This window comes from Astyanax mexicanus, chromosome 1, assembly GCF_023375975.1.
Source record: "Astyanax mexicanus isolate ESR-SI-001 chromosome 1, AstMex3_surface, whole genome shotgun sequence".
NCBI classification, from domain to species: Eukaryota; Metazoa; Chordata; class Actinopteri; order Characiformes; family Acestrorhamphidae; genus Astyanax; species Astyanax mexicanus.
Genome location: NC_064408.1, coordinates 43,352,648 through 43,380,059, shown reverse-complemented (window position 1 = coordinate 43,380,059; position 27,412 = coordinate 43,352,648). Strand labels below are relative to the sequence as shown.

At 37.5% G+C, this 27,412-nt stretch overlaps 2 protein-coding genes across 7 annotated transcripts in view; both read left to right on the top strand.

The window, feature by feature from the left end:
* LOC111188802 (tripartite motif-containing protein 16-like) overlaps positions 1-27,064 on the top strand; it is an 85,857-nt gene extending 58,793 nt beyond the window's left edge. Inside the window, exons 1-7 of one of the 6 annotated variants that reach the window (XM_049467081.1) lie at positions 9,956-10,608; positions 10,898-10,993; positions 11,572-11,805; positions 23,838-24,012; positions 24,231-24,332; positions 25,477-25,536; positions 26,478-27,064. In XM_049467081.1, the coding sequence (XP_049323038.1) occupies positions 10,021-10,608; positions 10,898-10,993; positions 11,572-11,805; positions 23,838-24,012; positions 24,231-24,332; positions 25,477-25,536; positions 26,478-26,998 (1,776 nt within the window). In that variant the 5' untranslated portion in view covers positions 9,956-10,020 and the 3' untranslated portion in view covers positions 26,999-27,064. Of the gene's footprint in view, positions 1-9,955; positions 10,609-10,897; positions 10,994-11,571; positions 11,806-12,773; positions 12,934-13,444; positions 13,505-13,640; positions 14,649-21,782; positions 22,512-22,920; positions 23,017-23,131; positions 23,366-23,837; positions 24,013-24,230; positions 24,333-25,476; positions 25,537-26,477 lie in introns of those variants that run through there. The other 5 variants (XM_049467083.1, XM_049467076.1, XM_049467088.1 and 2 more) reach the window with 5 other exon arrangements.
* Positions 510-4,899, top strand: LOC125782597 (tripartite motif-containing protein 16-like). Its single transcript, XM_049467116.1, has 6 exons — positions 510-1,210; positions 1,620-1,715; positions 1,831-2,064; positions 2,512-2,677; positions 3,447-3,506; positions 3,654-4,899. Exons 1-6 carry the CDS (start codon positions 620-622, stop codon positions 4,202-4,204), a joined length of 1,698 nt encoding a protein of 565 aa, XP_049323073.1. The 5' UTR covers positions 510-619; the 3' UTR covers positions 4,205-4,899.
* Positions 27,065-27,412: the final 348 nt, after the last annotated feature.

The window sequence follows — 27,412 nt, the reverse complement described above, 5'->3', positions numbered from 1 at the left end:
AACATAAGAATTTTATTCATTGTCAGACTTTGTAAAAAAAAAAAAAAAAAAAAAACATTGACACAGAAATGATGATTCAATGTGTTTAGTAAAGATCTGAAGAGTTGAACTTAAATATTTAGAACTATTTAATCACAGTGTTAACCTTGCATCCAAAGTAATGATCCAGTTGATTCCAGATGTTTATCCTGATCAGCATTGTTGTCATTGTATTCTGTGTTTATACTGTATTTATGCTGCAGAACAGCAGTAGAGATCTGGTGATTGTCTCTTTCAGATTAATGCATCTGATAAACTGATAATCGTCTCTCAGAAACACAGAAAAGTAGATGAAACCAGGCGGTAGCATCTAGTGTTCTTCATAGAGTCCCAGTTTCACTGATTTCAGCATCAATATTTTAATCATTGTTTCTTATTATTATGTACAGTTATTGTGTTAACCACGTGATAGTTCCACACCTGGTTAAACAGTCACACAGTGCTGTTTGCACAGCACAAGACTTTTAATATCACTCCTACTAAAAGTAGAAGCTCAAAGTGCACTGATCTCAGAGTGCTGCTGCTGCTCTCTCTCTCTCTCTCTCTCTCTCTCTTTCTCTCAGTCTGTGAGAGCAGTAAGATGGCAGAGGCCAGTATTTCTGTAGATCAGGATCAGTTCAGCTGTTCAGTCTGTCTGGATCTACTGAAGGATCCAGTAACTATTCCCTGTGGACACAGTAACTGTATGGTATGTATTTACAGACACTGGGATCAGGAGGATCAGAGGGGGGTCTACAGCTGCCCCCAGTGCAGAGAGACGTTCACTCCGAGGCCTGTTCTACGCAGAAACAACATGCTGGCTGAAGTGGTGGAGAAACTGAAGAAGACAGAAGTCCGAGCTGCTTCTCCTGCTCACTGTTACGCTGGAGCTGGAGATGTGGAGTGTGATTTCTGTACTGGGAGGAAACGTAAAGCTACGTTGTCCTGTCTGACGTGTCAGGCCTCTTACTGTAAGACTCATCTCCAACCTCACTATGAAGTTCCTGCATTAAAAAAGCACAAGATGATCACAGTCTCCAAACAGCTGCAGGAGAAGATCTGCTCTCAGCATGATAAACTGATGGAGATCTACTGTCGTACTGATCAGAGCTGCATCTGTTATTTGTGTACGATGGATGAACACAAAGGTCATGATTCAGTTGCAGCTTCAGCTGAAAGAATAAAAAAACAGGTGAGAGTTTAGTTTGAAATATTATTGTAAAGGGAAGTAGAGTAAGAGTAGAACTGTTAAAGTGGTAAGAATGTGTTTGTTAAACTTAGATATCATCCCGACTGCTGGTCTTGCTCAGCATCAGAACCCTGATGTTAGTCACAAGATATGCTCCTCATGATCCTTAATTTCTACAAACTAGTGAATATAGTCTACATAATAAGACTCTGAGAGCAGGGCTCGAGTCCTTTAACAGGCAGAATCACAGGAAATGATGTATCATAACAGAGGTCATATTTTCTGCAGCTTTTTCTAATTCTAGTTTTCAACACCATGAAAATCTCTGATCATCATACACAGTCCTAAAGCTCTCAGACTACTCGCCCAACACCCATTCATAAACACTGAAATGTAGTTTATTTACTTACAGCCACAACTAAAGAACATGCTGACAGATTTCCAGCAGAGAATCCAGAGGAAAGAGAAGAAGCTGCAGGAGGTGAAACAGGCTGTGGAAAGTCTTAAAGTGAGTGTTAAGCAGAGATCAGCTGGAGCAGCAGTTTAACTCCTCATTTAGACTCTCCTCCACTCACAACCATGGAGTGATAGATGAACTGAGTCTTCTGTGTTTGTTCTAACAGCTCTCTGCACAGTCAGCAGTGGAGGACAGTGAGAGGATCTTTACTGAGCTGATCCGCTCCATTGAGAAAAAGCGCTCTGAGGTAACAGAGCTGATCAGAGATCAGGAGAAGACTGAACTGAGTGCAGCTGAAGAACTCCTGGAGCAGCTGGAGCAGGAGATCACTGATCTAAAGAGGAGAAACACTGAGCTGGAGCAGCTTTCACACACAGAGGATCACATCCACTTCCTGCAGGTAACAAACACTAACCTACAGGAACCTGTTTTAATGCTGATGAGGATCCTGCTCCTCTGGAAGTTTATATCATGCTCCTCTGCTAGGTGCTAATGTTGGCTAGGTGCTACAGGCTGTAAGTAGTCTAGTTCTATATATCATGTGAGATATTCAGACGATTAATCCAGTAAACAATGCTGATAGTTTTTAATAAGTAACAGAGTAATAGAGTTTTTATAGAAATGTTTAAAGAATATATGAAAGTAAAAGAAACAATAACAGAGACAGACTGACTTGTTTTCTCCACCTTAAGGATAAAAACATACAGTCTGTGATGGAGAAACTATAATGGAGGTGATACTGCATGACTGTATCTTGTACATTATGCTCTGCAGTGTGAAGAACAGATTAGAAAGCACGTCAAATTTAACTTTTCTTTAATTTTGTTCCATTTTTTTTTCTTTGTAGAGATTCCAGTCTGTGAGTGTCTCTTCTGAAGATGAAGATTCACCCAGCATCACTGTCCATCATCATCATCATCTCTCATTTGATGGAGTGAGGAAATCTCTCTCTGATCTGAAAGAGCGACTGGAGAAATTCTGCAGGAAGGAAATCAGTGAAATCTCTGATCAGGGTAAGATAGATCCAGTTATGCAGGAGAAAATACATGATGAACTAAATATCACTAGATAATCTAATCAAATTTAATATATAATTGTTTATTTTGGTAATGATAAGATGACTAGATAACGAAGATGCACCTCTTTTATTTATCCCACTGCAGTGTAGCTAGCGTTACGTAGCAGAGCTGTACAATAGAATTGCAGTAGGGAGCCAATAAACACCAAGTTCAAGGTCATTAATACATTTTACTCAAATAAACTGAAGGAAATAAAGTTTTAAATGCCACGTTTTACCCTTGGTATCGGTTACTACATCTTCACAGACACAGAATGACTGTATAGAACCTGGGATACGAGCTGAAAAAAGTTTACTTAACATTTACAAGCTGAGGTTAAGCTAAAAGACTGAACATTTCAGCTACGTATCCTCTGACTTACTGTAGATTTCTGTGTCTGTATGCGATTATTGAGGATATGAAGATATCTGTCTGCATTATAATAAAGAAATGTGTTTATTGTAGAATTTAACCTCCACTGAACATAATAAATGATCATAAATGATGAATGATCTACAGTAACATGATGTTTACAGGTTCTACAGTATGAATTTGTTCATTATACAGTAGGAATGATTAGAAAGTGATAGAAAGTATATACAGTTTAAACTAAAAGGTATAAACTCTAGTCTAAAACTATACAATTCTAGAGAAAAACAGATAATCTGAAACAGTGATTACATGTCTATGTATGTTTATTGTGATTTGTTGTTTGCTGTCACAGTTTCAGAACTTTGGATGATTTTACCATCAGAGCCAAAGAGCAGAGAAGACTTTATGCAGTGTACGTACAACACACACACATCCAATGTTCCTATTGTAGTATTACATGATAGAATGTGAATCTGTACATTTGTTCTTTGAACCATATCAAACATTTGTGTTCTTTAATGCTCTGACTTTAAATAAATCAATGTTTTTTCCTCTTCAGATTTCCGTCACCTGACTCTGGATCCCAACACCGTAAATCAGTTCCTCAGTCTGTCTGAGAACAACAGATTGGTGCAGAACAGTAGAAAAATGCAGCCGTACTCTGATCATGCAGAGAGATTTGACTACTGGAAGCAGGTGTTGAGTAAGGAGAGTGTGAGTGGACGCTGTTACTGGGAGGTTCAATGGAGCAGTAAGGGACATGAGGTCTCCATATCAGTCTCATATAAAGGAATCACCCGAAAAGGACGGAATAAAGAGTGTTTGTTTGGACACAATGATCAGTCCTGGAGTCTGCAGTGTTTTCCCTCTCTCTCTTTCTGGTACAACAACACTGAGACTAAGATCTCAGCTCCTCCATCCTCCAGAATAGGAGTGTATGTGGATCACAGTGCAGGAACTCTGTCCTTCTACAGCGTCTCTGATACAATGACCCTCCTACACACAGTCCACACCACATTCACTCAGCCCCTCTACGCTGGATTTGGAGTGGATTCAGGATCATCTGTGAAGTTAAGTGATGAAGATGATGTTGGTTTATCTGGACGTTAAGAAGCATTAGTGTTTCCTCGTTCATAAACACGGACTATTGGTCTAGTTTACTGTTTGTGTGCATTACTGTACTTTTCTCTCATTTGAATTAATTATAGTGTTTTAAATCATTAGTGTCTCATAACCCATAAACCAACCAACTAACTAACAGGAATTTACAGGATGTTGAACTGTAAAGAGGAGGGGATTCAGGCATTTTTCTCCAGATTTAAATAAAAAATGGACAAAGGTTTCCAACATGTCATGTTAACATGTGACATGATGACTGTATGATGATTTCTGCCTTTAAAACGCAAAATCTGAACTTCTAACAAGCTTAAATCATATGTTAAACACACCCACACACACCAGCAGACTCCTACTGATCTGTTCTCTGTAATACACTGAAATCTGATCATTAATATTACATGTTGTGATGGCTCCCCCTTCTGACCACAGTAGGAGGTGCACATGGACAGTTCAGCACACTGTGCTTCAATAGGCTTTCGCTAAGCTCCGCCCCCCTGAATCAGGGCTGACCAACAACACTTTCCTCAGGACCTGTTAGAGCTGATTTTAAGACTCTGATGTTGTTCTGTTCATTGTAAAGACTCTGTGTCTTCATGTGAGTTCTGAACATTGTTCTGTATTGTTTCTTGTGTTTGAACTCCTTGCTCGATTATTTTGACTGTGTGTATTGATTTTTCTTAATGCTATGGGAGTGTAGCAGATAGCCTGATATCTCATTGTGAAATCACACTCTTAAATCCACTTAAGAAATTCCACTGGAGAGCAGAGGGGGATCCCCCCAACCTTGAATGATAACACTTTAACGACTTTTACGACCATTTGCTGGAAACATCTGTCTCGCTAAAAGCATCCGAACAAAGACCCATAAACCTTGGGGATTAACATGTCACCTGCTGATCCGCTATCTTCGGAGCACACCTCTTAAACAGTCACACTAATTTACACACACACACACACGCAGTTTGACCCTTTAACTGGTCAAGGACCCGTGGACCATTTAACAAGACAATACTGCCACCCGCAGGAGAAGAAAGGAACTTTTCTTGGAGCACGAGGCTATGATCGAAAAATTACATATGTATATGCTTTTACAATAACTTAAATAACTGTTGGTTAATTCTAATATTGTGAGAAGCAGGGTATCAAGCAATGTGATGAAACGCTTTCTAATCAAGAGAACAATTTTGAGGTTTACCTTCATTTTCTTCTACAGGTTCCAGGCTGAAGAATTATGTCTTGTTTGTCATTGGTTGAACTATTGCAACTAGTCAGCGTAGTTTTAACTTTTGTGTTGGTTATATAGATACATTTTCCGGTTTAGTAAAGAGCAAAGCATAAAAGTATAAAGGTATAGTGAATTTCCGATTTAAAGGGTTCTGAAATGATGTTAACCAGAGCAATAGGACCTGCATTCCTTAGTGGGGGAGAGGTGTGAATTACGACGGCCACAGATTTACATCTTTGAATACACAGGCGAGTCTGCCATTTCAAAAGGGAAATTTAAGGCTGAAAAATGTTAAAACATTAAAAACAAAATGTGTTCTTAAGACGTGAATGAACATTAACTACAAAAAGAACACGGAGGGCAACAAACTAGCAGTCTGGTTAAAATAATTACTTAAAAGCTATCAGGGCATGTTTCCACAATACTTTAATCAGGTTAATAACTAAATCTTGAATTAATAAGTTTAAAGTTCATAACGAGTTTCTTTCTTTCCTTTCTAAGAGTCCGGTGCGTGTGAGTTAGTGTATTCCCTGGTCATGTGTTATATTTCTTTCCATTCTTACACCTCAAAATCAACTATGATTATCTAATTGTCTGGTTAGGATTTCAGTTCTGAGATGTTTATTCATATCACTAAAATGCTATGCAACAGTGGGTGAATGTGGGGAAATTGTGGGTTTTCTATGTCAAAGTACATTTTAATAAGCAATGGTTTAATTTGATCATTTAAGAATGTTAAGGTTTAAGTTAATAAAGAAAAAAAGGGGGAAGTCGTCTAGGCAAGACTCCACCTACCTGGAAGATGATTGGGTTTTTAGAAATTATACTTGCAGTTAGGAAACCTATCACAAGTTAGGGCCAATACGTCACGAAGGGAACGTGTTTTCCAATAAAGGGGGATGTTAGTTCATTCGGTTTGTAGTTCGTGGTTCGCAGTTCGGAGTTCGTGCGCTTTTTAGGTTTAGTTAAGTTCAAATTTTTTTTTTTAGAGTTTTAGTTAGAATTTTGTACTCTCTCTTTTGTTTTACTTTCTCTTAGATTCAGCTTAGTGATTCTTAAGTTCGTGAGTCATAGATTCTAGCTCGAGCTGCGCTTGCAGCACACCCGCGCTGACTAACACTAGTCCAGCGATTATCAACAGAATTAGAGAATTAGGTGCTTCCAGCTATTGAACCACCTTAGCGCTACGGAGCTGCCTATAGTTCACCGCTCATACTTAGCGTTATACATCGCTCGCCCGACCAGACCCAGACGCGAAGAGAACCCTTGATCTATCAGCTGCCCGGAGCGAAGCTCCCGCTTGCCGTTGGAACCGAAGCCCTGCTTGCACCGTGAAGTCCACCTGAAGAACCCGCTTGGCCACCTGGATCGAGCTACCCTTCCTGGCGGTCGACACCGACGGTTCCCTTCGCGGCAGAGACGACACCGGTTGCCCGAGGCCGGTCAACGCAAAGTGAGGCGCTGGTTAAATCTCTAATTCTCTGGTGGCGTTCTGTTGGTCTGGTTAGGTTGAGTCTTGCTAAGTTCTCAGTTATAGTTATTCCCGGTTGAAATGGTGGTGATCTCTGTCAGTTCCATAGTTCTAATGTAATCTAGTTTAACTCAAGTAGCTTGGGTTTAGGGCGTTTTTGCTTCTTTAGTAGTTAGTTGGTTTATAGCAGTATATAATCACTTATAATCTTGTTTAATCTCCTAATATTCTTATAGTGGGTTTAGTTATCCATATTTAGGTTTATCTCCTAGTGGGTTATCATAATTACTTCCCCTTTGGTATATTAAACTGGGTATTGATTTGTTTATTTTTATCTACTTATACATTTCTGTTGTTTGGGTCTAAAGTGCTTTGAGTTATTCATATATGCGATGAGAAGGTTTGGTTGTAAGACTGTTATCATCAGCGTGCTTGAATTTCACTCTCAAATTGTTGTTTGAATTATGCCCCTTATCTAATTCTGCATATATCCATGTATTACTTTTATTCTAAATAAACATTACTTGATTTAGCCAATTCTTGATTTAAGTGTGTTCCTCCCGTGGTTCAAAGACTTTCTGAAACCGACAAGAACTCACCCTGAGGTTAAATATAAATTTTGTAGCTAGCCGCTACTGGCGCCCTATTAACCTTTAATATTAATATTAAAATTAATATTGATATCAGGTAAATAGTTCGGTATCCATTGTAACCACTACAGGAGATACAAGCTTTCTTCAGTACCATTCAGAAAACCTATCATATGATCTGTAGCTACTCATTAATTAACAATAATGAACTGATTTAAAACTTTAGGTTTAAATTCTCTGTGTTGAAGTAAGAAGGTGTTTATTCAGACTCTTTTTAAAGACATGAACACTGCTTGATGTGATGTTACTGATGATAGCAGGAGAAAGACAGGTAATCCCATCAGTGGTTTAGAAAAATATATTTTAATAAATATTTTAAAGTTTGATTAATAATGAATCATAATAAAATATATTTCATGTTTTTACAGCAGCTATACTTCCAAACTAAAACCTGCAATATCCTCCCAGCTACTGTATGTTTAAATACTAACCTTACTGTGAAATAAATACATATTTTTGTTGTTATATATTTGTAATATTGTACTAATCAAATATGATAAACACATCTGAGTTTATTTAAAAACAAGAGTGAACCTGTTTTCTGAACATGTATCTGGATCATAGAAACTGAACAGAAAGCTGTCTGGAGTTAACAGTGTAAAACTGATACAAACCATTTCAGAACAGTAATTAACTCATAGAAAATTAAAGGACTGTAATTATGTAGAAATAAATGTTACAGAGAATGAAAAAAATCATATTCTACTGGATGTGGAAAGATGTGGTGTGGTATGATGGGAGCAGGGATGGGAAATAATAAAGTATGAACATTTATTTCTGAAATTTAATTGAATATATCTTTCATTTGAACGCTTGTCACCTTTACTTCTACTTATTAGATTTGAATATTGTTATGATCCCTCTTCTGTCCAGGAGTTGTAGGATCAATAATGTGTAACATATTTTAATAAAACCAGTAAAATCAGGTAAAAGAAACGAGGAAAAGGTAAAAGAGCTTCATCTTCATTTAATCAAGTTTTTAAAAGAGTCACACATTCTAAAACTGTTTTGCTCAAAAACCACACTGAGAGAATCCAACTGAACATCAACAAAGAAAAGAACAGAACAAAACATAACCCACTTCTGTTCTCTGAGTTACAGAATAACTAGATAGAAAATAACCAAACCAAAGCTAAACACACTAAACTTCCCTGGACAATAAAAATAACTAAAACGGAAACTAAACACAGTAGAGTATAACACAAGTTAGAAACGGCAGGAAAAATACCTAAAAACAAAACACACCCCTAAAACAAAGAGTTAAACTCATTAAAACAAACTTAGGAAACATGCAGGTAAAATAGTTATAATAGTATTTCTAACATAAGAGATTTAAAACCAAACTAAAAACACAGAACATGGTGTGAACACAGTCCTCTCTCTCTTTCTCTCTCTCTCTCTCTCTCTCTTAACTAACTGTCCCAAACATTAAGAAGAGAACTGTATTTAAACCTAAAGCTTTATTGAGCTTTATTGATCTTTCAAGTGCCCATCCCACTCCAGCAGAGTTTTATAAAAAACATTCTAACCCCTTTTTCTTCCCTCCCCTCTCTCTCTATCTTTCTCACATGTGCTGAGACGCCTGGCCGGCCGGTCTTCCTGGATGTGTCCGTCTGTGGTTCCAGCTTTCAGGAATCAGCCCTGTCCTTCTACTCATCAGAATTATTACACAACCCTTCTAACTTTTTGTTTCTCTTTTTGCTTTTTGTTTCTCTTTCTTTCCTTTCTGTTTTCTCTATCTATCTCTTTTACATGTATGGAGATGCCCTGTTCCTGATGTTCCCAGCCTGGCTCTCCACTGCCCGCTGTGTTGTTCTCCGGCTCTGCAACCCTGCACTGATTAACATTAACACACTCAGTATCTGTTTCTGTATTAGCCATAGCTCTATAGTTTGTGCCCTATAGTTCTTATATACATAAATTAGTACCTGTTATATTAGCCATAGTTCACATTAATTCTCTGTACTGTTTTGTTCTGTTATTTGTTTTTTGTTTGTTTGTACTGAGCGGGTCAACCCGAGTAGGATGGGTTCCTCTGACTGAGTCTTGGTTCCTTCCAAGGTTTCTTCCTCTTAAGGGAGTTTTTTGCCACTGTGTCACCATAAAATTGGCATCTCTGTGGTGCTGCTCATAAGAGGCGTGGACCTGTTTTACCTGTAAAGCGGCTTTGTGACAACCTTTGTTGTAAAAAGCGCTATATAAATAAAATTGAATTGAATTGAACTATTACTGATCTATTCTTCTCATCATCAAACTGCTGACCTGAAGAAGGGATTAAAGCTTCATAGACCTAAGCTTCTCCTCTTTTCCCTCTCTTTCTCTCCACCTCCTTCTGGCTGACTCTCCAGTAAACAGAGAACCAGGAAGACACTCCTACTCATTTCAGAGAAAACGAAACTCACTTACACACTCTCTGTCTCTCTTTCTCTCTCTCTCTCTCTCAGTCTGTGAGAGCAGGAAAATGGCAGAGGTCAGTATTTTAGACCAGAATCAGTTCAGCTGTTCAGTCTGTCTGGATCTACTGAAGAATCCAGTAACTATTCCCTGTGGACACAGTTACTGTATGGTGTGTATTAATGGCTGCTGGGATCAGGAGGATCAGAGGGGGGTCTACAGCTGCCCCCAGTGCAGAGAGACGTTCACTCCGAGGCCTGTTCTACGCAGAAACAACATGCTGGCTGAAGTGGTGGAGAAACTGAAGAAGACAGAAGTCCGAGCTGCTTCTCCTGCTCACTGTTACGCTGGAGCTGGAGATGTGGAGTGTGATTTCTGTACTGGGAGAAAACTCAAAGCCATCAAGTCCTGTTTGGTGTGTCTGGCTTCTTTCTGTGAGACTCATCTCCAACCTCACTATCAGTCTCCTGCCTTTAGGAAGCACAAGCTGGTCAAAGTCTCCAAACAGCTGCAGGAGAAGATCTGCTCTCAGCATGATGAAGTGATGAAGATCTACTGTAGAACAGATAAAAGCTGCATCTGTTATTTATGTACGATGGAGGAACACAAAGGTCACGATACAGTCTCAGCTAAAACAGAAAGAACACAGAAACAGGTAAGAAATTCATATTTATTTAAAGAGTCTTAATATTCAGCATATGCTGGCTACTGATTGTCAGATGATGTAAAATGAGTTCAGAGAAAGAAAGATTGAGATTATATTTGATGTAAACTGGTGAGACTGGTTTAGTCAGCCAACACTCTTCTACCAGTCTTTCTTCAGCTTCACAACACAAACTACAGACAGTACCAGAGTCCATTACAGAAACAATAAACTTCAATCTTCTGATTAATAATTCACCTCCTCTCTCACACTTCATAAAGAGCTGACTTTGTTTCTCCAGAGTGAAGTGAAAGATATGCAGAAGAAATTCCAGCAGAGAATCCAGGAGAAACAGAAGAAGCTGCAGGAGGTGAAACAGGCTGTGAAAACTCTTAAGGTGAGAAGAGAACAGAGAACAGCTGGAGCAGCTGTTTCACATCACACTCAGTGTACAGACACACTGCCAATGAGAAGTAACTCATCTACAGTTAAAATGAAGAGTGTGGAGAAACAGCAACACTCAGATTTAATAACCTGTAGATCCCCTTCAGCAGCGTTCACCTTCCTGTTCCATTACCCAACATCTCTTCAGATTAAGATCATGAACTGCAGCCCTTAAATTATCCTGTTAACTGTAATGATACACATTTACATTCATTATTAATATGATCTATCAATAATCAAAAGATGTCCAGATCCTGATGCAGCAATACAGCCCCAAACCAGGATGCTCCCTCCACCATGCTTTACAGTCAGGGGTTTTTGTACATGTTTTATAGTCTATCTTGACGTGTGTCTATAAAATGTCAGTTGAGGTCTTTTAAAGTTGTTAATTTACTTTTTTCTAACAAATGTAAAATCACGTTAAGAGACGCAATAGCTCAGCTTTAAATATATATCTCTATTCTTCTTTGTCTGTGTGTGTGTCTATGTGTGTGTGTGTGTGTGTGTGTGTGTGTGTGTGTATTATAACAGCTCTCTGCACAGTCAGCAGTGGAGGACAGTGAGAGGATCTTTACTGAGCTGATCCGCTCCATTGAGAAAAAGCACTCTGAGGTAACAGAGCTGATCAGAGATCAGGAGAAGACTGAACTGAGTGCAGCTGAAGAACTCCTGGAGCAGCTGGAGCAGGAGATCACTGATCTAAAGAGGAGAAACACTGAGCTGGAGCAGCTTTCACACACAGAGGATCACATCCACTTCCTCCAGGTAACAAACACTGATCTGATCTACAGAAACACCTGATCCTCAGAAACATTCTCACACTCCTCCTCATAAAGTTTAATAATGAGATAATAAATATTTTATTTTAGTCTATGTTTCTCAGACCTTAAGTAGTAAACGAAGGAATTTATCACTGCTGATGATGTTAATATTTTTCTAAGAAACACTGAAAAGCTGAAACCATCAGTGTAAAATTCAGTTCATTTTAAAGATTTGTTGGTCAAGAGTCTTCAATTAGCAGATCTTACTGCATAATGATACTGCATTATCAACCAAACCAACAGCATTTAATGATAAAGCTTAATTCTCATATTTTAGTTCAGTTATTCTCATCATTTTGAAGAACTGATACTATCAGCTGCTGAGAGAGAAAATAATAAAGAAACATGAAAGAAATAATTAATTTTTACATTTTAAATTATCATCATTAATTATATCCTCTTAATGTGTTTGTGAGATTTACTGTACCTGATCATTTAAATATATTAAAGGTAAGAAACAGCAGAAACAGGTAAATTAATATTTTACAGCTTCAATACAGAATCATTTCAGCAGAACTGCTGCAGTGTTTATGAGGAAAATCACCCCAATGTTATAAAACCTCACATTCACTGGAGAGAAAGAGTGTAATATGCTGATACACGTTTAATAGAGCAAATGAACATCATGTTTCTAACAATGTAATAATTATGAATAACAGATGCTCAGTTATGACTCAAATTTACCATATTTACTGACTATTTTATAAAAAAATGGAAATACTCTTTTAAAGAATGATTTACAGCATGTTTTCACTGCTGATCCATTTTATTAAAAAATAATCTATTATTTAGTAACAACAAGAAAACTGATCTTTATTTTACAGATTTCTATAAATTGTTACCACAGTATTACCTCATTACTACCTATTGATTACAGATCTGTAAAGTAAAGCTCTATTTCACTCTCTGTAGAGATTCCAGTCTGTGAGTGTCTCTTCTGGAGGTGAAGATTCACCCAGCATCACTGTCCATCATCATCTCTCATTTGATGGAGTGAGGAAATCTCTCTCTGATCTGAAAGAGCGACTGGAGGAATTCTGCAGGAAGGAATTCAGTAAAATCTCTCCACAGGGTAAGAGGAGGAGATCTGATCTGAAACACACTGAAGATCATGTGACCCTGATTAACATAAATACACAATATTACTCAGAATGAATAGAAGATGATTTTATGTAGTTTTGATGAATAAAATATTAAAATTACTTTAAATTTCTTTATTTTTAATCATATTATAAGAATCTCTTCAGGGCTTCTATAGAGAGTCCAGAGCTTTTCTCCAATCAGCTCCCAGCTCACCTGCAGCAGCTATACAGTGTTATTAATGCTTTATTACAGGTGTTTAAAAACCACTAAATAAAGTTACACAGAGACATTTTGTCTATTAGAAAAGCACAACTTCTGTCTGAGCAATAAACTACATTATAACACATATAATAATTATTAAATACAAATGTAATGAATGCAACAAATTCAGATATTTTTTTTATAACCTGAAAGATAATTATATATCTGTAAATGTTTCTTTCTGAATAAAGAGTTTTCTTCATTTATTCTGTTGGATCATTTGGTTTCTGTTTCCACAGTTTCAGCAGTTCAGATGATTTTACCCTCAGAACCAAAGACCAGAGGAGACTTTCTACAGTGTAAGTAGAAATAAACACCTCAGTGATCTTTAAACACTGAATAAATATACAAGAAAGAACATTTTCAACTTTATTATCAATGTTTATTATGTGAAGAAGAAGTAAATAAAAAACCTTTTTCTCTTTTATCCTTCAGATTTCTGTCGACTGACTCTGGATCCAAACACAGTAAATCAGAACCTCAGTCTGTCTGAGAACAACAGAGTAGTGAAGCGCAGTAAAAACGTTCAGAGTTACTCTGATCATCCAGAGAGATTTAATTATTGGTGTCAGGTGTTGAGTAAGGAGAGTGTGAGTGGACGCTGTTACTGGGAGGTTGAGTGGAGCAGTAAGGGACATATAGTGTACTTATCAGTATCATATAAAGGGATCAGCAGGAAAGGACGGAATAAAGAGTGTTTGTTTGGACACAATGATCAGTCCTGGAGTCTGCAGTGTTCTCCCTCTCTCTCTTTCTGTCACAACAACACTGAGACTAAGATCTCAGCTCCTCCATCCTCCAGAATAGGAGTGTATGTGGATCACAGTGCAGGAACTCTGTCCTTCTACAGCGTCTCTGATACAATGACCCTCCTACACACAGTCCACACCACATTCACTCAGCCCCTCTACGCTGGAGTCTGGATTCAATATTTTGAATCATCTGTGAGATTTTGTGATCCACAATAAAGTGAAAGTAGTTCAGATGATACAGAAAAGAATTGTGTTAAGAATAGAAATGTGTGTTTATTCTGGGACACTGTAGGGGGGGAGGGGTTGTTTTGGGGGGTGTTAGAATGGGTTTATATGGAGGAGTTAGAGGTTATAGGTGTTATTTTGGTGGGCTGGTGATTTTTGACTGGTGATGATTTTTAGTTGATTATTTAGTTGATCTGTAACTGAACACTTTCATTTGTGTGGTTTAGTTTCAGGTCAGGATCAGATCTGTGACTGGGTTTATGATCAGAGTCGGGTAATGAGTGAGTTAGACTGCAGATTAGATTTAGATCTGGATTTGAGTTGATTTCAGATTTAATTCAGTTAAACTGTGTTAATGTTTATCTCTGCACTTGGTTTATGTTCTGGGTGGTGGGGTTCCTTACCTGTGAGATACACTGTAGTCTGACCTGTGTGTGTGAGTGTGTGTGTGTGTGTGTGTGTGTGTCTGTGTCTGTGTTTGTGTGTGTCTTTGTGTGTTTTTGTCTCTTTAAATTTATTTTTATTTTCTTTACCAAGATTATTTTCTTAAACAAGGTTTTGTTCTGACAGTGATATAATGAAATAATTGAACTAAAGAGTCTGACAGTAAAAATCACAAATTCTTCGATTAGAAAATAACATTTATATTTTATTTTTTATTAATAAAAAAGTTTATGAGATGATTCATTTGTTTATTTTTTATGTTGTTTGGTTTTCTTGAGTTCTAGTTATTTACATTATTAATATTCATGTCTCTCCCTTCAGTCAGAAACTCCTATTTATCATCTGATCTGTTTTAATCATGTTAATGAATCTGATTTCTAGAATGATGTGTTTTCTTTGCATTATATTTATTTAGAATAAAAAGTGAAGCTTAATCTAAACATGTGATTTTTACTCTCAGTAAGAGCAGATAGAAGCTGTTCAGTCTGATTACAGACTTTAATCCAGGAGAGACTCAGATTCAGGATCAGGCTGAGAGGGTTGAGAAGAACTTCGTAATTTTGTTCTTAAGAACATTCTTAAATTTTGTGCATTTTCTTCATAAGTTACGTATTTCTGAAGTTCATTCTAAACATAAGAGAATTCTGATCCACTCATAATGACTTAGGGACGTCTTTTTGCACAGTTCCACCAAAAAAACAGCACTTTTTTTTAAAAAGCAGAGGTGCTGAATCTGCACTGAGAAAAATCACATTTACATTTAAAAAGTCAGTTAGTGTTGCTGGGACTCATTTTAGCGATGCTTGATCAAACATAAAAATTAAAAGCTGTGACTGTGTTTTCTGCAATCAAATAAAAGTCAAAGTAAAAAAAAAGAAACTATTCATTTATTATTTGTATTTTTCATGCTGTACCAGCTTTTTCTGATTTGGGGTTTTAGATCCTCCTTCACAAACTGCTCATGACATCATTCTATAAAAGCATAAAGCAGCTCAGTTACTGGATTCACCAATCACAGCTCACTAATATCCAACACGTAAACAATCAAGTTACAGACTGAACTCTTTAAGCTGAATTTGATCATTTACAGTAACGTGTAACACTTGATAACACTGTTTTGTAGTTGATAGAAAACACAGAGACTGAACAGGAACTAATGACTAGTGCTGCACTGTGCAACATTTTACATTTAATTAATGTGTTTTAAACGGTTTTAGATGATTAAATGGGTCATTAAAAGGTGAATGAAGGTTCTCTTGGTCCTCCATGTGGTCTGTAGGGGTTAAAAACACTCTTGTGAGTTCAGGTGTCCTCAACCCGCACCCATCAGTTCAGAAGTCTTCACTTGAATTATCACTAGTGAAAAGTTAAGGAGTCCTGCTGCTTCTGTTCAGCAGGAGAGTAAACTCCAGCTCGGGATCTGTAGATCAGCATCCTGCTAATCACTGTCCTACAATCAGATGAACTCTTTACTCTGAGGAGAAGATTTACTTATCTCTGTCTGTCTGTCGGGTCAGTGATCTGTACAGGATCTTCACTCCACATTCTAATGCTTCTGAATTTACAGTAAGATAAATATCAGGTATTTTACTGTTTATTTAAACACAAAACAGCTGCGTTTCTCTTCTCTCCTTTTCTCTCTCTCATCTCTGATCAGTCTTCTCCTCCTCCCACAGACACAGCACCAATCTACAGGTAACTTCTAGTCTAACAATGACTCACAGCTATCTACAGCCAATCAAAAACAAAGTATTAAATGTTATAAAGCCTGATATTCAGAATCTGAATATTTTTATAAGATTTTAGGATATTTAAAATAGACATTATAAATGATTTAAAACATGTAAAATATAAAATAAAAACCAAAGGACACATTATTTCCCAGGCACTACCATTTTTTCCTAAAGAACTTTAGCCCCTCTAAAACACGTCTAATTCAGGCCCATTTCAACAAGGCAGGCAAACCAATCAAATGCCTAATACCCCAAGCTGATCTGGTGCCCCCAGAACAATGACTGGTTATGAATTAAATACAATGAGAAACTGTTTGATCACCCCTTTAAATTCTGTGACTGTCATTGCAGGGAATTACAACAACTGTTATTAGAATCACACTAGTTACTGACAGTAGCCAATCAGGTTCATGATTCCTGCAGCCGGCAAAATATGAAACTTCATAAGAGTTATTCATCAGAAAGACAGAAAAGATAGTAGAGAAAAAACAAGAAAAAAAAAGAAAAAAAGACAGCATTAAGTGATAATTTACACTGGATAAATTAGGTTTACATGTTTTGTACAAATGGTGTAATTTTATGGAAGCCCATTCCCGCCACCTAAAAAATAAAAATAATCCAGCAAAAAGTTTTTTATTATTATTAAGTAAACTGCTATCTCAATATTTTGAGATACTAAGTCAATATTTTGAGATACTAAATCAATATTTTGAGATATTAAGTCAATATGTTGAGATACTATCTCAATATTTTGAGATACAATCTCAATATTTTGAGATATTAAGTCAATACTTTGAGAAACTATCTCAATATTTTGAGATATTAAGTCAATGCTTTGAGATACTATCTCAATATTTTGAGATACTAAATCAATATTTTGAGATATTAAGTCAATACTTTGAGATACTATCTCAATATTTTGAGATACTATCTCAATATTTTGAGATACTAAGTCAATATTTTGAGATACTAAATCAATATTTTGAGATATTAAGTCAATATTTTGAGATACTAAATCAATATTTTGAGATATTAAGTCAATATTTTGAGATACTATCTCAATATTTTGAGATACAATCTCAATATTTTGAGATATTAAGTCAATACTTTGAGATACTATCTCAATATTTTGAGATATTAAGTCAATGCTTTGAGATACTATCTCAATATTTTGAGATACTATCTCAATATTTTGAGATACTAAATCAATATTTTGAGATATTAAGTCAATACTTTGAGATACTATCTCAATATTTTGAGATACTATCTCAATATTTTGAGATACTAAGTCAATATTTTGAGATACTAAGTCAATATTTTGAGATATTAAGTCAATACTTTGAGATACTATCTCAATATTTTGAGATATTAAGTCAATACTTTGAGATACTTGTATGCTGAACAGAGACAAAGCAGGTGAGACAAAGACGCAAAATGGATACAATCATTGAGGACTACTTCAGTCGTGGATTTACAAATCATGAAATATTGGTGCTTTTAGAGGAATCACACAATATCAAAATAAGCCTCCGGATCTTGGACGAGGCTGAAGTTAGCTTCTTATTCGCCAGTGTCTTATTCAGATTTCCGTTCCACCTTAAATGCTGGCTGAACATGAATGCGGCCGCCTGTAGATGGCGCATTTTAACAGTAAAAAAACAGCATGTAGACCAGGGGTGTCAAACTCATTTTGGCCGAGGGCCACATTGGCATATTGGCTGTCCTCTGAGGGCCAGATGTAACTTATAAATGTAATAAAATGTAACCAAATGTAATATAAAATGAATGTAATTACTCCTTAATGTTAAATAACTCTCAATATATTATTTATTCAATCAAACATTACAGTTGCATGGAAAAAATGTTTGCTTGTTGCTCTATTAACATAAATCCTTTTAATTTGTCATGTTATGAAATCCAAAAACTCCATCAATCAAGAACCAAACTATTCAAGTGAATAGAAATGACATCAAATACAAGTTATATTAACTTTGATCAAAACGTTTGATAATGAAAAGAGGCTTAATAAATATAAAATCAAAAATTGTGAGCTGTTAAGAACATGTGACAGATTTAGCATTTCCTCAGATTTAGCAGTTCCTCATCCAACCACTAGTCGGAGCTGCAGCAGCAGCACAAGCCCGCAGTCTTTACTGAGTCAGAGCTACAGCCCAGCCACGGGCTACAGGGCTCAGCTCAGCCAGTCTGGAGCGTTTTTACAGTTTTTAAAGTTCTTCTGTATAGGAAATAAAGGTTTTAACCCGACTAACCGGACAATACAGCTCTCTACAGTTCATCTTTCAGCCCAAGCAGGTAACAGCAGCAGTTTAGAGCAGCCGTCACGGAGTCACTGCTCGGATTACATTATAAACAGGTCAGTTAGCGCTGCTACCTCATGATGTTTATAACTGTGGAGTTTAGTGGACACACCACGGCTGCAAGGTTAGACTGTTGAAGGCTATTGGAGGTTATTGAAAGGGTTATTGGGGGCAGAAATCAGTACAGGCTGGTTAGATAAGTGATTCACGTCCTCGTCCTTTGCTGCGGTGAAACTGTGACTAGCGCTGTCACAGTGATGTTTATTAACGTCATTAAAACAGATTTTGTCAGCTATTGTCTTATAAATATTTACACATAACTTATATCTCTCCTAAAAAGCGTTTATTTTGGTCAGTAACACTCTTCGTAACACAAAAGGCATACCGGTCTTTCGCCTTGAAGCACAGCCGTCCGTCTGCATCAACTTCTCTTTTTCTGGACATTATGGGATAAACATTTGTATGTCTCAATTCCACCCGCGAAGTTACACCTTCCCTCCTGCAGGGTTTCCACATCAATGACTACACTGCCGTGTAGTGGCAGTAAGCCGTAACTTCGCGGGTAACACAATCGACAAGCATTGTGGGAAATGTAGTTTTTGGTCAAAGAACGCTTCTGACCTATTTATTATAGACACTAAGATCTTACAAGCTCTCGCGGGCCACATAAAAGGACGTGGCGGGCCACATTTGGCCCGTGGGCCTTGTGTTTGACACGTGATGTAGACAAAGTGCTGTGCAAACAGTCTGAATAAAGGGGAGAACACAATGCGAGGGACAGAGTTTAACTCTATTATATTACATGCTATGTTCACAGGGTCATTATGGAAAAAATCCACAGTAATATTTGTCCTTCTTCAGGATTTTGACAGTGTGGAGCACTGGGTATTAGGACTTTTGTTAGACGATATAAACGACTGAAGAGATAATGGTAATGTAATCAGGCAAACATTTTTATTTTACCATTAATTATTAATATTAATTAATTTATATTATATTACATGCTGTGTTCACAGGACCAATGTGAAAAAAATCAGTAATATTTGACCTTCAGGGTTTTGACAGTCTTATGTATTGTGTATTAGGTATGATAGTTTTCTAGACGACTTAAGACTGAAGAGATAACGGCCTGGGAATAAGGCCAAAAGTGAGAGCAATAAAGTTTTAATTTATATTATCTAATTTTATTTACATTATATTTCACTCAGAGTTAAACTCATTGTGTTCTCCCCTTTATTCAGAGTGTTTGCACAGCGCTTTGTCTACATGCTGTTTTTTTACTGTTAAAATGCGCCATCTACAGGCGGCAGCATTTATGTTGAGCCTGCATTTAAGATGGAGCGAAAATCTGAATAAGACACTGGCGAATAAGAAGCTAACTTCAGCCTCGTCCAAGATCCGGAGGCTTATTTTGATATTGTGTAATTCCTCTAAAAGCACCAATATTTCATGATTTGTAAATCCACGACTGAAGTAGTCCTCATTACTAAATATTGCATTTTAGAAAATACAATCATTATAAATGTGTAATAAACAATTTTCAACTTATGTTAACATTTTTAACTAAATTATTCTTCAAATAAAATAACTCACCAGCTGTTCACTGTCTTTAAAGTATCAGATGAGTCTGTCTAATTCTCAAACAGCAGAATTCTTAAATCTGCTTTTTTACACTACGAGTAGTAAATCTGTGTATTAAACAATCACTAGCATGGGGTGTTTTTAAGCAGCTGCTGGGTTCCATCTAAATATTAAAATCAGAATAAAATATGGTTAACTCTCACCATATCTGTTCTTTCCTTCTCAAGGTGCTTTGCTTAAATTTCTAATCCTTCTTCCTAAGGATGCCTCCACTGATAAGGGTAGAGTGAATTTTTCTGACTGATAATAGTGATAATAGCTGTTAATAGTGAGCTCTTCCAATATGATAACATTGTTATAGACGTAGGGTTTTTTGCTGTGGTTCAGGGGTGTCAGTGGGTGTGGTCCATCAGCTGATGTCTAGAACAAACTCTCCACTTTCAGCTCAAACCTGCAGTTAAAAACAGCACTCAGCTTTTTGTTCATATTTAAACACAAAACATGCTTTAGAAACCCGTTCCACATTCTAAGGACCAGTCCGTCTGAGACCAGTTCAGAATGCAGAGAACAACCTCTTCATCAATGTAAAGAAGATGAAGGAGATGATTGTGGACTTCAGAAGGGACCAGCATGACCACCTCCTCCTGCACATTGTGGTCGACAGCTACAGGTACTCGGGTGTGCACCTGAGCAGCAGCCTCACCTGGAGCAACAACACTTCCACTCTGGTCAGGAAGAAACATCAGCGGCTCTACTTCCTCAGGAGGCTGAGACCAGCTGGACTCGGGAGCGCAGTCCTCACCTCCTTCTACAGATGTGTGGTGGAGAGCGTCGTGTGCTCCAGCATCAACGTGTGGCACAGAAGCTGCTCTGCTGCAGACAGGAAAGCTCTGCAGAGGGTGCTGAAAGCTGCACAGAGGATTGTTGGAGTCATGGAAATCTTCACCTCCAGATGCAGGAAAAGGACCACCTGCATTAGCAAGGATCCCACCCACCCAGAACATTTACTTTCTGTTCTTCTACCCTCAGGCCAGAGGCTGCAGAGCATCAAATGCAAAACGACCAGACTGAGAAACAGCTTCATTCCAGAAGCTGTAGGACTCTTAAACTCCACCTAGACAACACACACTGCACCGACACTTTACAAGAACAATTCTATATTTAAACAACACTGTCACTTTACTCACACTGAGACACTTTATCACTTTTCATTTTACTGATATCCATAATATATAAGATAATCCATGCTGCTATATCAACCTGCACTTTGGACTTAATGCTGCTGCTCCCTACTCCTTATATTTTGTGTATTTATTTAACCTACTGTATTATTATGTTATTTTATTCTATTTTATTTAGTCTTTTTTGCTCTTTGGGTGTAAACTGGACCATGGGAATATACCTCATGTACCACATGATGTGAAATGACAATAAAATCTCCTTGAATCCCTGAATCCTTGAATTAGAAAACCCTAGACAGCACAAATCTCCTCCTCTGTTATTCAGTCTCTTCCACTTTCTCTCTCTAACTACTTCCCTCTGTCTTACTCTTCAGTAAACAGAGAACCGGGAAGACACTCCTACTCAATTCAGAGAAAACAAAAGTCTCTCTGTCTCTCTTTCTCTCTCTCTCTGTTTCTCTCAGTCTGTGAGAGCAGTAAGATGGCAGAGGCCAGTATTTCAGTAGATCAGGATCAGTTCAGCTGTTCAGTCTGTCTGGATCTACTGAAGAATCCAGTAACTATTCCCTGTGGACACAGTAACTGTATGGTGTGTATTTACAGACACTGGGATCAGGAGGATCAGAGGGGGGTCTACAGCTGCCCCCAGTGCAGAGAGACGTTCACTCCGAGGCCTGTTCTACGCAGAAACAACATGCTGGCTGAAGTGGTGGAGAAACTGAAGAAGACAGAAGTCCGAGCTGCTTCTCCTGCTCACTGTTACGCTGGAGCTGGAGATGTGGAGTGTGATTTCTGTACTGGGAGGAAACGTAAAGCTACGTTGTCCTGTCTGACGTGTCAGGCCTCTTACTGTAGGACTCATCTACAACCTCACTATGAAGTTCCTGCATTAAAAAAGCACAAGATGATCACAGCCTCCAAACAGCTGCAGGAGAAGATCTGCTCTCAGCATGATAAACTGATGGAGATCTACTGTCGTACTGATCAGAGCTGCATCTGTTATTTGTGTACGATGGATGAACACAAAGGTCATGATTCAGTTGCAGCTTCAGCTGAAAGAATAAAAAAACAGGTGAGAGTTTAGTTTGAAATATTATTGTAAAGGGAAGTAGAGTAAGAGTAGAACTGTTAAAGTGGTAAGAATGTGTTTGTTAAACTTAGATACCATCCCGACTGCTGGTCTTGCTCAGCATCAGAACCCTGATGTTAGTCACAAGATATGCTCCTCATGATCCTTAATTTCTACAAACTAGTGAATATAGTCTACATAATAAGACTCTGTGAGCAGGGCTCGAGTCCTTTAACAGGGAGAATCACAGGAAATGATGTAACATAATAGAGGTCATATTTTCTGCAGCTTTTTCTAATTCTTGTTTTCAACACCATGAAAATTTCTGATCATCATACACAGTCCTGAAGCTCTCAGACTACACGCCCAACACCCATTCATAAACACTGAAATGTAGTTTATTTACTTACAGCCACAACTAAAGAACATGCTGACAGATTTCCAGCAGAGAATCCAGAGGAAAGAGAAGAAGCTGCAGGAGGTGAAACAGGCTGTGGAAAGTCTTAAAGTGAGTGTTAAGCAGAGATCAGCTGGAGCAGCTGTTCAACTCCTCATTTAGACTCTCCTCCACTCACAACCATGGAGTGATAGATGAACTGAGTCTTCTGTGTTTGTTCTAACAGCTCTCTGCACAGTCAGCAGTGGAGGACAGTGAGAGGATCTTTACTGAGCTGATCCGCTCCATTGAGAAAAAGCGCTCTGAGGTAACAGAGCTGATCAGAGATCAGGAGAAGACTGAACTGAGTGCAGCTGAAGAACTCCTGGAGCAGCTGGAGCAGGAGATCACTGATCTAAAGAGGAGAAACACTGAGCTGGAGCAGCTTTCACACACAGAGGATCACATCCACTTCCTCCAGGTAACCAACAGAGTCAGAAACACCTGATCCTGAGATTTTAAAATATTAAAACAATAAATGTATTATTAAATTGTATTAAATTTATAATAAGTACCTTAATTACCAAGATGTTATAGTGGATCCTTTAAGTGCTGTAATCTGAAAGGAGGAGCCTCCATGGCGTGCATATGACCCTGTCCTTGGTTTGCTTTTGCTGCATACCAGGGTCACCTACTATCCCAAAATACTAAACGATATATTTTGCTGCTGCAGTTTTAGAATTATAGCTTTATTGGTTACACCTACCACTGTACAGTCAATTATAAATTGGGTTAAAAATAGCCAATACTGGAAGCATTAACCTGTATCTGGTTTGGTCATAATCTAGGCCCACTGGAACAGGTCTGGACATCCCTTATTAACCCATTAACCCATTCATACTGATAGCACTGATACTGTTATATCTCTCCCTGTGTTGTTTCTTCCTCTGTAGAGATTCCAGTCTGTGAGTGTCTTTTCTGGAGGTGAAGATTCACCCAGCATCACTGTCCATCATCATCATCATCATCATCATCTCTCATTTGATGGAGTGAGGAAATCTCTCTCTGATCTGAAAGAGCGACTGGAGGAATTCTGCAGGAAGGAAATCAGTAGAGTCTCTGCACAGGGTAAGAGAGGCTTTTTTCTAATAGAGATTTTGATTGCCATTGATTTTTCTTTAAAAACATAGGGCTGCCACTATTTACTAGTAAGAGTAAAAAATGTGCTATGAAATCGATTACTTGTATATAACATTTAGAAACCAGTTTGCTCACAGTTAAAACCCAGATGAGCACACTTGCAGAAATTGTGCTATGTAATTTTTTTTTTCTTTCTGCATGGCCAGATTCATTCGTTCCACAAAGCAACTTGGCTGCATTCCCCACAGCTGCCACTAGTCAGATCCAAAGATCTTCAGAGCCTAAAAGAAGAGAAGATTTACTGCAGTGTATGTATACAACACACACATTAATCGTTAAATGATTTTTGGAAAATTTATGTTATAAATTGTACACTATATGACATTGGATAGAGAGGTATAAGGCCACAAGCATTGAGCTGTTTAGCATTATTTCAACAAAAGCAGGATAAACTCTTTTTAATAGTATTAATTTCAGAAGAATCAGTGCTTCAACAGGTGTCCCAGTACTTTTGTCCAAACAGTGCATTTTTAAAATACTATTTTACAAGTTGCTCCAAAATCAGCTAAGATTAGTAACTTAAACAATATGGAAGATATATTTATGTTCACTACACAAGCAATATTTGAGGGCTAAGCGGCGCTAAAGGCACTGTCATGTGGTTCAGCCAGACCTTTTCTTGTACCAGTTTTCTCCAGTTTCCAAGAGTCTTTTCAGGGTGTAGGAAACAGTACTCAGCACTCTCTGGCTTTCTGTAATTTCTCTAAAGAAAAGACGTTTAATAGTATATACAGAGTTTTACAAAATACAATAGTATTTTGAGTTTAAGGGAATGTTTGTGTGTTCAAAATATGTAGTAAACTTTTTTTTTTGTTTGTTTTTTGATTTTTCACTGGACAGCGACAATAAGTAGAATCCAAGCTTATGAAAGTAACTCCACAGTAACAGTTGAAAGTAACAGCCACTAAACAAACTATGTGTCTTATTTGGTAGCTTAATATGCTATTCTTGACCATTTTGTAAAACCCATACTATCCTACATTAAAGACTTGCATTCTAGCTATTGGTAATTTAATTGAATTTTATATCAGCATATGGATCAGAGATAGAATTTTACTAAGAGATGATAAAAATGCTTTTAGGCAATTCAAAGGCCTATCCATAATTCAAAAATATAAAAAATACATAGTTTTATTACTCCTGGAAATTTTGTTGTTTTTTCTGGTTTATATTAATACATATTTACATACTGTTTAATGCATTAAAATTCATATTAATATGGGCATTCATGTTTATTTAGTTTTAGTAGTCTGATTGCAGTATATTCCCCATGTTCACCGTCTTCACTTGTAAGGGTAAACTGACATGCCTATGTATATTTACCCCGACATCTAAACATATTTATTGATTTATTTTCAACAATATGGTTTCTTTCTCTAATTTCTTCCACAGCTCTTCCGCTCCAGATGACTTTACCCACAGAGCCAAAAACCAGAGAAGACTTTCTGCAGTGTATGAAAAGCAAACACAGACACACATACCCAATCCTGCATTTGCATGATTTGACAGAAACCTTCTTTTAACTGCTACATACATTCCAGCACAACATATATGTTGCTGATCTCAGTATTATATAGAAATATATTTATAAAGAAAACTTAAAGGAAACAGTCCTGGGTACTGACAAAGTAAAATTAGCATTTTTTTTTAGAAATTAAAGATTAAAGAGATTAAAGATATATATGTACAGTGAAACGTGTGGTTGTAGAATTTCATGAAAAGAACATCTCTGCAACTGTTAAGCATGGGGGATGAAACAGTCATGCTGTGCACTTGTGTTGCGTTCTGTGAGATGGCACTATTATTAAAATGCAAATTCTGGAAGCAAACATCACCCCATCTGTCAAAAAGAAATGAGAATGGCTTATATAGCAGGGTAATACTCCTAAATGATCCCTAAAATCCACAATGGATTACCCCAAGATGCACAAATGTAAGGTTTTGAAATGTTTCACAAACATGAATCCCCCAGCTTAATTATAGATCTTAAAAGAGGCATTCAGGACAGCCCATGAGTCTCTCAGAACTAGAAACCTTTGCAAGAAACAGTCTGTAAAATCTGCCAAGCAAGAACTGAAACACTGTTATCTGTTTCTTTTAAAGTGCTGAAAGTGCTTTTTTTCCTGTTTTGAAACTGTAAAAAATGAAAATAAGATGCAGTCTTTGTTCCTTTAAGAATTTTTACCTAACCTAGCTATTTGCACCAACAGATGTTCTTTGTTATTAAAATGTTGATGTTCTTAAATTATAAAGGATTAAATATGGATGAGCATTAATTTACAAGTAACCGTGTTGGACTATGCATTTGGTTAGTAAGGAGGAAGTAGGAATAACAAATACCTTTTTGGCTTTGTTTCTTACTTAATACGTGAAATATTTTTTCTTGCTCTTAGATTTCTGCTGGTTGACTCTGGATCCCAACACCGTAAATTATTCCCTCAGTCTGTCTGAGAACAACAGAGTGGTGAAGTTCAGTTGGAAAGGACAGCCGTACTCTGATCATCCGGAGAGATTTACCTACTGGAAGCAGGTGTTGAGTAAGGAGAGTGTGAGTGGACGCTGTTACTGGGAGGTCGGGCTGAGCAGCTATGCACATGTGTTCGTATCAGTCTCATATAAAGGGATCAGCAGGAAAGGATGCAGTAATGCCCCTGGGTTTGGGCAGACCAATCAGTCCTGGAGTCTGCAGTGTTCTTTACCGCTCTCCTTCTATCACAGTAACATTAAGACTGAGATTCCTCCTCCATCCTCCAGAATAGGAGTGTATGTGGATCACAGTGCAGGAACTCTGTCCTTCTACAGCGTCTCTGATACAATGACCCTCCTACACACAGTCCACACCACATTCACTCAGCCCCTCTACGCTGGATTCAGGGTTTGTCGGGGGGAGCTGAGTTTGTGTGACCCTCAATAATGTATCTACACTATATGACACTGTGCAACATAAAATATGGTGCAATAAAGAACCTCAACTCCCAAATGTTTTCTTGCTGATTTCCCAAATATAATAATGCTTAAAATTTCAGCTATCATAATAGTATTTCAGGCTTTTAAATTGGAATTTTTTACATTGTAGGGTCTGTACTTTATAGCATATTTAGGGCTGTTTGAGAGACCGAAAGATTTTCTGTCATAATGGCAGACTGATTTAAGGACTTATTAAATATTGACAGAGGGGTGGATACTAAAACATCAACATTCTCTGAATTTAACAGAACTGGGGGATTTGGTTATGGTATGAACGATGCATTTTTGGTGGAAGAAGCTAGTAAGCTATGTACTACTACAGGGTGATTCTAAAGCTTTTAATTCCAGTAGGGGTATGATG

Coding starts and splice junctions, on each gene's coding strand:
- LOC125782597 (XM_049467116.1), top strand. CDS start 620: ATGGCAGAGGCCAGTATTTCTGTAGATCAGGATCAGTTCAGCTGTTCA. Junction 1,211..1,619: donor CTGAAAGAATAAAAAAACAG/GTGAGAGTTTAG, acceptor ATTTACTTACAG/CCACAACTAAAGAACATGCT. Junction 2,065..2,511: donor ATCACATCCACTTCCTGCAG/GTAACAAACACT, acceptor TTTTCTTTGTAG/AGATTCCAGTCTGTGAGTGT.